The sequence below is a fragment of the Schistocerca piceifrons genome, chromosome 2 (genome assembly GCF_021461385.2).
Source record: "Schistocerca piceifrons isolate TAMUIC-IGC-003096 chromosome 2, iqSchPice1.1, whole genome shotgun sequence".
NCBI lineage: Eukaryota > Metazoa > Arthropoda > Insecta > Orthoptera > Acrididae > Schistocerca > Schistocerca piceifrons.
Window position 1 is genome coordinate 77,084,054 of NC_060139.1, and position 11,577 is coordinate 77,095,630.

Below are 11,577 nucleotides of genomic sequence, written 5' to 3' on the forward strand. Positions count from 1 at the left end.
GCTCACTGTTATTTGCATGTTGTTGTACCCAGGGTCGGTGAGACCAATTGCAACACGTGGAGTCTGCCAGGTTGGCAGAAGCTGTTAGCCGCCTTCTACCACTTGGTGTTAGTTTGGATTTAGTGTTATTATTACTGAAGTGCAACTTACTGCCTAGTGGCTGCTAACGCCTCAGTTACCTGCCCTGGAGGTTACCGTATTTTGCGGCAGTGCATTCCTTCGTCTTGCCGATGCTGTCTTGCATGGCATGTAATTTGACAGCTTCTTTGATTGGGATATGGATAATTGTTTCCCTTGTCTACCTGAGTTATCGTGGTTCCTTCTACCTTTTGATATTTTAAACACCGGATTCTGGAGACGCAGTGCTGTCTGTCACTTCGCTCTCGTCTGAATTATTGCACCTTTGTACTGTTTATCTGGCGTTAGGTGGATTTGTTAAGAAGGTTGATTGACGTTTAAACCGTCTCTAGCTTGAGTTGCCCTCCTTAGGGGAACATTACTCTTGGCTGCCTGTCACACCGCTTACACAGCTGTAGTGACCTTCCCCAGGTCGAATCAGGGAGCACTGTCTGTGGATCACTCCATCTTACTTGGTCAAGTTGTCATAATTGTTTAAAATTTACCCTAATGTTATAACATGCAATTGCCTTTCTCACTTGTAATTCACGCCTTCAGCTGTTAATTGTTTGTAACATTGCTTGTGGCTTTCAGCTGACAAATAATTTTCAATTCTGTCTTAATAGGGTCTGCAGCCTTCACTATAGCCTGTTACAGTTGGTTAAGATTGTTTAAAAAAGATTTTAGTGTTTATAACATGTTATTGCCTTTCTTACTTGTAATTCAGGCCTTCAAGCCGTTGAGTATTCTGAAATTGCTTGTGGCCTTCAGGCGACGAATAATTTTGAATTTTTTTCTTAATCAGGCCTTCAGCCGTTGATTGAGTGTAACATTGCTTGTGGCCTTCAGCCGGCAAACAATCTGCAATTCTTTCTTAATAAGGCCATTACTATAGCTTGTTACAGTTTTTTGATTATTTAAGAAGAAAATGTCTAGTAAATGTTAGTATGTAACTGCCTTCCTCACTTGTAATTCAAGCCTTCAGCTGTTGAGTATTCTGAAGTTGCTTGTGGCTGTCACCTGACTAAAAAAAAAAAAAAAAAAAAAAAAAAAAAAAAAAAAAAAAAAAAAAAAAAAAAAAAAATTTAATTATTTCTTAGTAAGGCCTTCAGCCGTCAGTGTAGCAAAATCTTTTAAAATGACTGTTGAAAGTTATTTCTTCAAATAAAGTGTATGTGTTTACTGTAGCCAATGGTAGCTGATCATGGCCCCATCCACAATCGTTGCCTTATCCTGCCTCTCCCTGACTACCAGATTACAGTCACACTAGGGGTTCTTTTCTCATGTAGGAACGCTTTTGAAAGTTTGTTACGTGTTCATGTTTATCACGATTACTTTCGTTTAGTTTGTGAATTCATTGTCAGGATCTTCCTACTTATAGAGGATTTTCCAACGTCACCAACTACACACTTGACCCCAATGTGTATGGTGATTCTGTAGTAAAAAGATTTAGTACAGTTAACAGTTGTTTGTGTATTCTAGAGTAGAGATTACCCCTTCCTCACTGAAATATTTGAGGGCATATATGACGAATGTTATTCTGTTTAATCGTGACTTCATCCGGGATCTCCTTACCTTGCAGGACCTGGGTTCACAGGCACTTTAATCTGTCAGATATCTCTGTGCATGGCAAGCGGCAAGGACGCGTCATAACGACTGGGGGAATACGTTAGAAGTTAGTGATATTTTTAGCAAACAATTTTCTAGCATATGAACTGATCAGCACACCACTCCGAAAAATTCGACAGCTTTGGTAGTATATTAAGGATTTCCCTTTCTCGTGCATTCATTAGATGTTTCTTGGCGTACAACAGTATTGGAATATCTACTTAGTAGGAAAAATTTAAAAAAATACGGCTCACAAGACCTAACATAATTCTCTAAAATCACTCATCGAGTTTTGCAGTGGTTCACTGCTCGCTCCCTATCATGAGACTTAGACACGACCGGCAGAAATCACGATATATATGTTTAGAAAAGAAATGCAGAAAATACGAGGCCTGTTCAGAAAGTAAGCTCCGATTGATTGCCAAATTGAAACCACAGTGAACATCAGAAATGTTTTACTTGTAACAATTAGCTACACCTTTCAGCTACTTCTCTACGTAGTCGCCGTTCTGACTTAGACTTTTGTCATAGCGTTGTACCAACTTTTCAATAGCCTCATCATAGAAGGCAGCCGCCAGTGCTTTCCGCCAATTCTCCACGCTGGCCTACACCTCGTTGTCTGTGTCAAAATGTTGTCTTCAAAGACAGCGGTTCATGTGACCAGAGATGAAACTCAGGGGGAGACAATTGCGGACTGTATTGTGGGTAATCTCACATTTCCATTTGAAAACGATGCAGGAGCATCTTCATTGCCCCTGCAGAATGCGGCTGAGAATTGTCTTGAAGAAGAAACAGCACGACACTTATGTAATGTTAGCTGCATAGCTTCAGGCGAAATTTCTCACCAGGCCCTCGTACTTGGCGGCAGACACTATTTTCTAGACATCTTTACGCACTCACTGCGAGCTCAGAAATGAGAAGAGCGACGTGATGCTAACTGGGGTTATACTAGAGACACTACCCAACACATCTGTGCAAAGCTTTATCGGATTTTCATAGTCGCTTCCATTTCGCGACCGATCGGAGCTTACTTTCTGAACGCCCCTCGTATCACAAGCAAGCACTCATTGTAACGATATAAATCATAACATCGGCGTCGATACTTGTAAAACATTTGAGGTGGCCTACTTGTGTGATGCAGCCGCAGCCGGCCGCGATGGCCGAGCGGTTCTAGGCGCTTCAGTCCGGAACCGCGCGACTTCTACGGTCGCAGGTTCGAATCCTGCCTCGAGCATCGATGTGTGTGATGTCCTTAGGTTAGTTAGGTTTAAGTAGTTCTAAGTTTAGGGGACTGATGACCTCAGATGTTAAGTCCCATTGTGCTCAGAGCCATTTGAACCATTTGATGCAGCCGCCATGTGTTTCCTATATACCATGGTATCCTAAACGAATGAGATTGTTTAATTCCTCTATTCTTTTGTCTGCAGTTGTTAGTTTCTCATCAGTCACATCTGTGGGAGGTGGGCGTTCGGAGCAGATCGTGTTTAAGGCCGACCACCCCTTCCTGTTCTTCATACTGCACGAGCAGACGCGACTGGTTCTCTTCGCCGGACGTTACTCCTCGCCGCCTCCTTAACTACTCAAAAATGGCTGGTAAGCTTCTCCAGTGATCATAACGTACCAGTAATTTACTTGCAGAAAAGGAAGTCAGGCCCACTAAACGGTAGGTGATATTATTAATTAATGATCACTCTTTGGTGCTGTGTGCAACAAAAGGTTCCTCTACACGGGTAGACACAGCGCCACAGGACAATATCTCATTGTGTTGGCCATGACGCCCGTTTCGTTTAAGCGTGTAACAAGAGATTGTTAGTTCGGCAGGTCGACGATAGTTGTAAAGGCAAATATAGACGTATCTAACTTAAAATCACTGAATTCAAACGCCTACTCAAAGCGTAGAATTTTGAGCCAAATGCTAATGGCTCTGTTCTAACTAGATTGGTTATCTGGTTGCAGGAGCATGAAATGTTACATGAACTGAATTGACACATATAAAAACTTTCATTTGATAATAATGATCCAAATAACATCAGTATACTATAAGATCATAGCCACAAGAAATAGGGAATCCGAATAGAAAATAACCAAAATACACTGAAGCTCCAAAGAAACTGGTAAAGAGATTTGTAAACAGACAGAATACGGCGCTACGGTCGGCAACACCCATGTAAGACAACAAGTGTCTGGCACAGTTGTTAGATCGGTCACTGCTGCTGCAATGGCAGGTTATCAAGATCTAAGTGAATTTGAACATGGTGTTATATAGTTCGCGCACGAGTGATGAGACACAGAATCTTCGAGGTAGTGATGAAGTGGAGATTTTCCCGTACGACCATTTCATGAGTGTACCGTGAATGTCAGGAATCTGGTAAAACATCAGATCTCCGAAAAATCCTGCAAGAACGGGACCGATGACGACTGAAGAGAATCGTTCAATGTGACAGAAGTGCAATCCTTCCGCAAATTGCTACAGATTTCAATGCTGGACCATCAACAAGTGTCAGCGTGAGAACCCTTCAACGAAACATCATCAATATTGACTTTCAGAGACGAAGGCCCACTCGTGAGCTCTTGATGACTGCAAGACACAAAGCTTTACGCCTCGCCTGGACCCGCCAACACCGACATTGCACTGTGATGAATGGAAGGAAATATGTTGCCTGGTCCAAAGAGTCTAGTTTCAAATTGTATTGAGTGGATGGACGTGTACGGGTATGGGTACAACCTGATGAATCCATGGACCTTGCATATCAGCAAGGGACCTTTCAAGCTGCTGGAGCCTCTGTAAAGGGGCATGTGCAGTTGGACTGATACGTCGAGATACAATAAAATATGATATGACGTTTCAGTCTTCGATCGCTATACTTTATTTTCAATTACCGGTTTCGGGCTAGCTGCCCATCTTCAGATCACATATTGTAGTTACAGAGTAACTTGTCCGTACAGAACACTCGGTTCGCTGTCACTTATGGTAATTGAAAATAAAGTATAGCGATCGAAGACTGAGACGTCATATTTTATTAATGAACGATCGCGAAATTCCCATTCAGACAATTATGTCTAGTTTTGATAAACGTCTAGATACGACTCTGACAGGTGACACATATGTAAGCATCCTGTCTGATGACGTGCATCCATTCATGTCCATTGTGCATTCCGACGGACTTGAGCAATTCCAGCAGGACAATGCCACACGCCCAGAATTGCCACAGAGTGGCTCCAGGAACACACCTCTGAGTTTAAACACTTCCGCTGGCCACCAAACTCCCCAGACATGAACGTTATTGAGCGTATCTGGGATGCCTTGCAATTTGCTGTTGAGAAGAGATCTCCACCCTTTCGTACTCTTATGGATTTATGGACAGCCGTGCGGGATTCTTGGTGCCCATTCCTCGACCACTACGTCAGACATTAGTCGAGTCCATGCCACGTCCTATTGTGGCACTTCTGCATGCTCGCGGGGACCCTATGCGATGTTAGGCGCGTGTACCAGTTTCTTTGGCTCTTCATTGTAATATAAGAAACACAGGTTGGTAAATCAGGAAACAAGACGTTCATTCAACAGTACTCAAAATCTTTCCTTGCCGATTTTTTTATTGTGTAACACAACACATCATTATATGAGGGCCGTTCAGAAAGTAACCTCCGGTTGATTTAAAAAAATACACCAAGTTAAATAAAAATATTTTAGTATATACATCTTACAACTACGTCTTTGCACTATTTTTCTACATAGTCTCCATAGCGATTGAGGCACTTATCGTATCTCTTCACAAGCTTTGAAATTCCTTCTGCATAAAAATCACCCGCTTATGCCTGGAGCCAGCCTGTGACCGCATCTTTGAGCTCTTCGTCGTCATCAAACCGCTGTGACCCGAGCCATTTCTTCAAATGCATGAAGAGGTGATAATCACTTGCTGCCAGGTCTGGGCTGTAAGGTGGATGGTTGACAACGTCCCACTTGAAGGACTCAAGAAGGGCCGTTGTTCTGCGAGCAGAGTGAGGACGGACGTTATCGTGCAAAAAAACGATACCGGAAGTCAGCATACCACGGCGTTTGTTCTGTATAGCCCGTCGTAACTTTTTTATTGTTTCACAGTACACATCTTGATTAATGGTCGTACCACGTTCCATGAATTCAACCAACAACACCCCTTTGGCATCCCAAAACACCGTTGCCATCAGTTTTCTGGCAGAAAAATCTTGCGAGGCTTTTCTTGGTTTGGTAGGCGAATTTGAAAGTGCCCATATCTTTGATTGTTCTTTTGTCTCAGGGTTCACGTACTTAATCCAGGTTTCGTCACCGGTCACGATTCTGTTTAACAATGGTTCTCCTTCGTCCTCATAACGTGACAGAAAGTCTAATGCAGAGGCCATTCTTTGAGTTTTGTGGTGGTCGGTAAGAATTTTGGGCACCCATCGTGCACAGAACTTATGGTAACCCAATCTTGCTGTCACTATCTCGTACAAGAGAGTCTTAGAAATCTGTGGAAAACCAGTAGACAACTCCGACATTGAGAAACGTCGATTTTCACGAACGAGTTCGTCAGTCACCAATAATGGTCTACCACTCATCTCTTCATCATGAACGTTTTCTCGTCCACTTTTAAATAAACGTATCCATTCACGGATAACTCCTTCACTCATAACTCTTGGTCCGTACACGGCACAAAGCTCACGATGAATAGCTGCTGCAGAATATCCTTTGGCTGTAAAAAACCTTATGACAGCATGCACTTCACATTTGGCTGGGTTTTCTATTGCAGCACACATTTCAAACTGCCACAAAAACTAAACTAGCGCAGGTACGACGTTCACTCGACCACGGCTTGATGCCGACTGACCTGTTGAGTGTGTGAACGCACAGATGGCGTCGCTACTCCCCCCACAACCCGCACTGTGACCAATCAGAGGTTACTTTCTGAACCGCCCTCGTAAATAAAATACGTTTGGTATACGAGGGTTGAAACTTTAATAGTGGCAACTATTTATTTACAGCTCGTCTCTAAGCTGGTAGCAGGTTGTGTTCCAAAAATGAACAGCATAGAGACAATAGTGATGACACTTTCTGCAGGAACTGACCATCATTTTGCAGGACAATGCTCAAGCATGTACAGTGCAAGCTGTTACTAATTTGTTTGACTTATGGGGCTGCTGAGTGCTATACCGCCTACTGCACTCCCCTGACTTAAGCCCTCGTGAGTTCAACTCGATTTCTAAACTGAAGGAAACACTTCAAGGCATTCGCTTCAGAACTGCTACAAATTCGTCTGGCTATAGACCGCGCCGCTCGAACTGTCAACACAACTGGCACTGCTAAGAGTATCCTACGACTTCCACATCGCTGGCAACGGGCTATAAACAGTGCTGGTGACTACTTTGAAGGTCAGTAAAACTTTGAAACACGTGTCTATTTTGTACTATCTGTAAATAAATAGATGCCACTATTAAAGTTCCAGCCCTCGTATGAAGTCGAATTTAACGGTCGGCATAAATAGTTGTACCGTCATATTTCGGTTCTTAGTGGCCCCTCTGCCTCCTTCCTGTGGTTTTCCAGTTCCAGCGATGGGCAAACAAGTGAAAAGTATCCTACGTTAAACACACCTTCCAATTTTCTATAATTCCTTATACAGACCTTTCATTTTCACGTTCTTTATTCTTCAAAATCCAGGTGATAAATTTGTAAATAGGAATAGGGAAAAATATAAAAGCTTTTAATAATACGTTTTCTGGCTAAAGGACATGACATCCAGTACCAAAGAAGCCCATTTGATGACTCAAGGTACATGACGTGGCTGAACGATGCTGCATGGCCGAGACAATCCACTGACGGAAAAAAAAATCGCAACACCGAAAGATTATTAATGTATTGTAACGAAATTTTGGGAATACATTTGTCCAGGTAACATATTCAAGATCACAGGTTATTGTAAGCACGAGGTAAGTCATTGCAGATGTAAAATGCTGGTACATTAATAACCGATGAACAGTCAGAATGTTGAGTGCAAGCTTGCAAATGTGCATGCATTGCGTTGTGTGAGTGCCGGATATCAGTTTGCGGGGGGAAATTCTCTGCCTGGTGCACTTAGTCGGTCAATACAGGAACGGTTAATGCTGTTTGTGGATGATGCTGCAGTTGTCGTCCGATGATGTGTCATACATGCTCGATTGGAGACAGATCTGGTCATCAAGCAGCCCAAAGCTACATGCTCACACTCTGTAGAACATGCTGGGTTACAAAAGCGGTATGTGGGCGAGCGCTGTCCTTTTGGAAAACAGCCCCTGTTTCATAAGTGGTAGCGCAACTGGTTGAATCACCTATAGTAATTTGCAGTCTGGGTGCGTGGAATAACCATCGAAGTGCTCCTGGTGTCACGCGAAATCACACCCCCAGACTATAATTCCAGGTGTAGGTCAAGCGCATCTAGCACGCAGACAAATTGGTTGCAGGCCTTCAAATGGTCTCCTCTTAAATAACACTGAGCCATCACTGGCAGCGAGGCAGATCCAGCTTCCATCAGAAAATACAACAGACCTCCACCCTGCCCTCCAAAGAACTAGCGTCGGAAACTACTGAAGTCTCAAATGGCGGTGGTCTGGGGTCGGTAGGATACACGATACTGGCTCAGAGCTGCCCTTGAAGTAACTGATTTGCAGTAGTTCGTTGACTCGCTGCGGTGCCCACTGCTGCCCCTATTGCTGCTGCAAATGCAATACGAAGCACCAGCGCCAAACGCCAAACACGATGGTCTTCCCTCTCTATGAGGTGCATTCAAGTTCTAAGGCCTCTGATTTTTTTTCTCCGGACTGGAAAGAGATAGAAACATGCGCATTGTTTTAAAGTGAGGCCACGTTCATTGTCAGTACATCCCAGAGATGGCAGCACCGTACGGCAGATGGAATTTTACCGCCAGCGGCGAGAATGAGAACTGTTTTAAATACTTAAAATGGCTACGTTTTCCTTACTTGAACAGCGTGCAATCATTCGTTTTCTGAATTTGTGTGGTGTGAAACCAATTGAAATTCATCGACAGTTGAAGGAGACATGTGGTGATGGAGTTATGGATGTGTCGAAAGTGTGTTCGTGGGTGCGACAGTTTAATGAAAGCAGAACATCATGTGACAACAAACCGAAACAACCTCGGGCTCACACAAGCCGGTCTGACGACATGATTGAGAAAGTGGAGAGAATTGTTTTGGGGGATCGCTGAATGACTGTTGAACAGATCGCCTCCAGAGTTGGCATTTCTGTGGGTTCTGTGCACACAATCCTGCATGATGACCTGAAAATGCGAAAAGTGTCATCCAGGTGGGTGCCACGAATGCTGACGGACGACCACACGGCTGCCCGTGTGGCATGTTGCCAAGCAATGTTGACACGCAACGACAGCATGAATGGGACTTTCTTATCGTCGGTTGTGACAATGGATGAGACGTGGATGCCATTTTTCAATCCAGAAACAAGGCGCCAGTCAGCTCAATGGAAGCACACACATCCACCGCCACCAAAAAAATTTCGGGTAACTGCCAGTGCTCAAAAAATGATGGTGTCCATGTTCTGGGACAGCGAGGGCGTAATCGCTACCCATTGCGTTCCAAAGGGCACTACGGTAACAGGTGCATCCTAAGAAAATGCTTTGAAGAACAAATTCCTTCCTGCACTGCAACAAAAACGTCCGAGAAAAGCTGCGCGTGTGCTGTTTCACCAAGACAACGCACCCGCACATCGAGCTAACGATACGCAACAGTTTCTTCGTGATAACAACTTTGAAGTGATTCCTCATGCTCCCTACTCACCAGACCTGGCTCCTAGTGACTTTTGGCTTTTTCCAACAATGAAAGGCACTCTCCGTGGCCGCACATTCACCAGCCGTGCTGCTATTTATTGCCTCAGCGATTTTCCAGTGGTCAAAACAGACTCCTAAAGAAGCCTTCGCCGCTGCCATGGAATCATGGCGTCAGCGTTGTGAAAAATGTGTACGTCTGCTGGGCGATTACGTCGAGAAGTAACGCCAGTTTCATCGATTTCGAGTGAGTAGTTAATTAGAAAAAAAATCGGAGGCCTTAGAACTTGAATGCACCTCGTACTTGGCCGCCCAGAGCACGGTCTTCTTGCGACCGTACATTTCCGTGACACCGTAGCCAGCAATCAGATACAGTGGCAGCATTCCTGCCGAGACTTTCTACAATATCGTTGAAGAGACGCCCAGCTTCTCATAGCCCAATTACATTACCTCGTTCAAGCTAAGTGAGGTACCTGATAATGGGGTTTCGGTCGCCTTAACGCACTCTTAACATAAACTCACTACGTCCAATCTCAAAGGTAACTAACGCTCACGACCGTTACAGAGTGTATTTAGAGTTAACCTGATTTCCATCAACCACCCTTATGCGACTGATAAGAAAACTGAACAGATGTAGAAAGACGCCTACCGACTTTCGTTTTGTCGAACAACTCCTTCTCGGAGCGATTTTTTTCCGTCAGTGTGTTTCTGTCATTTAGGACGCTAGACGCATCGTGCTGTTGAGACGATGCGTGATATTATGACTCTCCTGAACCCATCGATTTCGGATTTGCATGACAGTCGTGAATTCCAAGCAACCCGAGTAACAATACTGCAGAACGGTGAAGCGCATTCTCAATAGCCAATGATCCTGTCGCTACAAGGTTGGTGTACGTAGTGGCAGTCATTTATGCTTCATACACGAAGCGCAGCACAACTTTCTCACAAGCAGACAACGTTAAAACGCGGGTTTTGAATTAGAAACTCGTTTCTTAATCTTTCCCTATATAAACAATGCAGATGGTCTTTTACCTACCTACTTCGTAAGATTTCGCGGCACTGCAAATAATTTGTGTAGCCAAGCATGAACTACACTTAACGCCAACTTGACGTTTGTTGGATTGTCTAAGGTCTAAATAATGGACACGGATATTTTATATTAAAAGATGTAACATGTACGTCAGTGAACATTGATGCAACTGATAGTAACACCGTCTTTAACGTACACTCAATGGCGTTGCAATTAGTGGCCAGTAACGTACATCGAATTAGTGCAGTCTGTACTTGAATTAGAGAACAGCTGGTGACTATGTCGATAGAGAATCAGTTAATGATGTTCAATTCAGTTTCATTGAATTTCATGCAGTTTGCTAACGTTACCTTTACCTGTTTCAGCTTATCGTGTCCTGAAGAATTTTCTTACCCGAAGATCTCTAGCATGGAGGCGGCCAATCTGCGTGGCTAATTTGCGTAACTATCTGAAAGTAAATCGACAAACACTGTTCTCAGTGTGGTGCCTCTTTGTATATCCATTTTATATGTATAATAACAGATTAAAATGCTGCCGAATTACAAAACACTGTATTATTTTCGTACGTCTATATCCTTGACTCATTATTTTTCAAGCATTGTCAGAGAAGAAACAAGGTAATTGGAAGTGTTTTATTTTGTCACTTTCCAAGTGGAAAAGCCTGATATGAGCGATATCTGCGCGATATTTCGATGGTCGTAAATGTGAGAGCAAATACATTTATAATGAAACGACACATTTTAGATCTCTCGCTTTCTTAATGTTGCCTGTGGGTCAACTTTTTGTATTTTAGTACTCTTGTGAGTGAAATCTTTAACAGTCCCTAAGGTCTAAATAGTGGACATGAATATTTTACATTAAACGACCTAATAGATGGATAGCTCGTCAGCGAACTTTGATGCAAGTGATGATAATACTGTTTCAATATACACTCAAATAAGTTTCGCCGTCACTATCTCAGAATCGCTATACAGGTACACTGTTTCATCAAGATTTTTGATTTTGATGGCTAAGATGTCTGTGATGAATGTACGCTAA

At 43.3% G+C, this 11,577-nt stretch overlaps 1 protein-coding gene across 1 annotated transcript in view; it reads left to right on the forward strand.

Annotated features, from left to right (window-relative positions):
- The window catches only part of LOC124777393 (serpin B3-like), a 71,376-nt gene extending 60,299 nt beyond the window's left edge, over nt 1–11,077 (forward strand). Inside the window, exons 8-9 of the mRNA XM_047252785.1 lie at nt 3,153–3,318; nt 10,905–11,077. Of these exons, the coding sequence (XP_047108741.1) occupies nt 3,153–3,301 (149 nt within the window). The 3' untranslated portion in view covers nt 3,302–3,318; nt 10,905–11,077. The remainder of the gene's footprint in view (nt 1–3,152; nt 3,319–10,904) is intronic.
- Nucleotides 11,078–11,577: the final 500 nt, after the last annotated feature.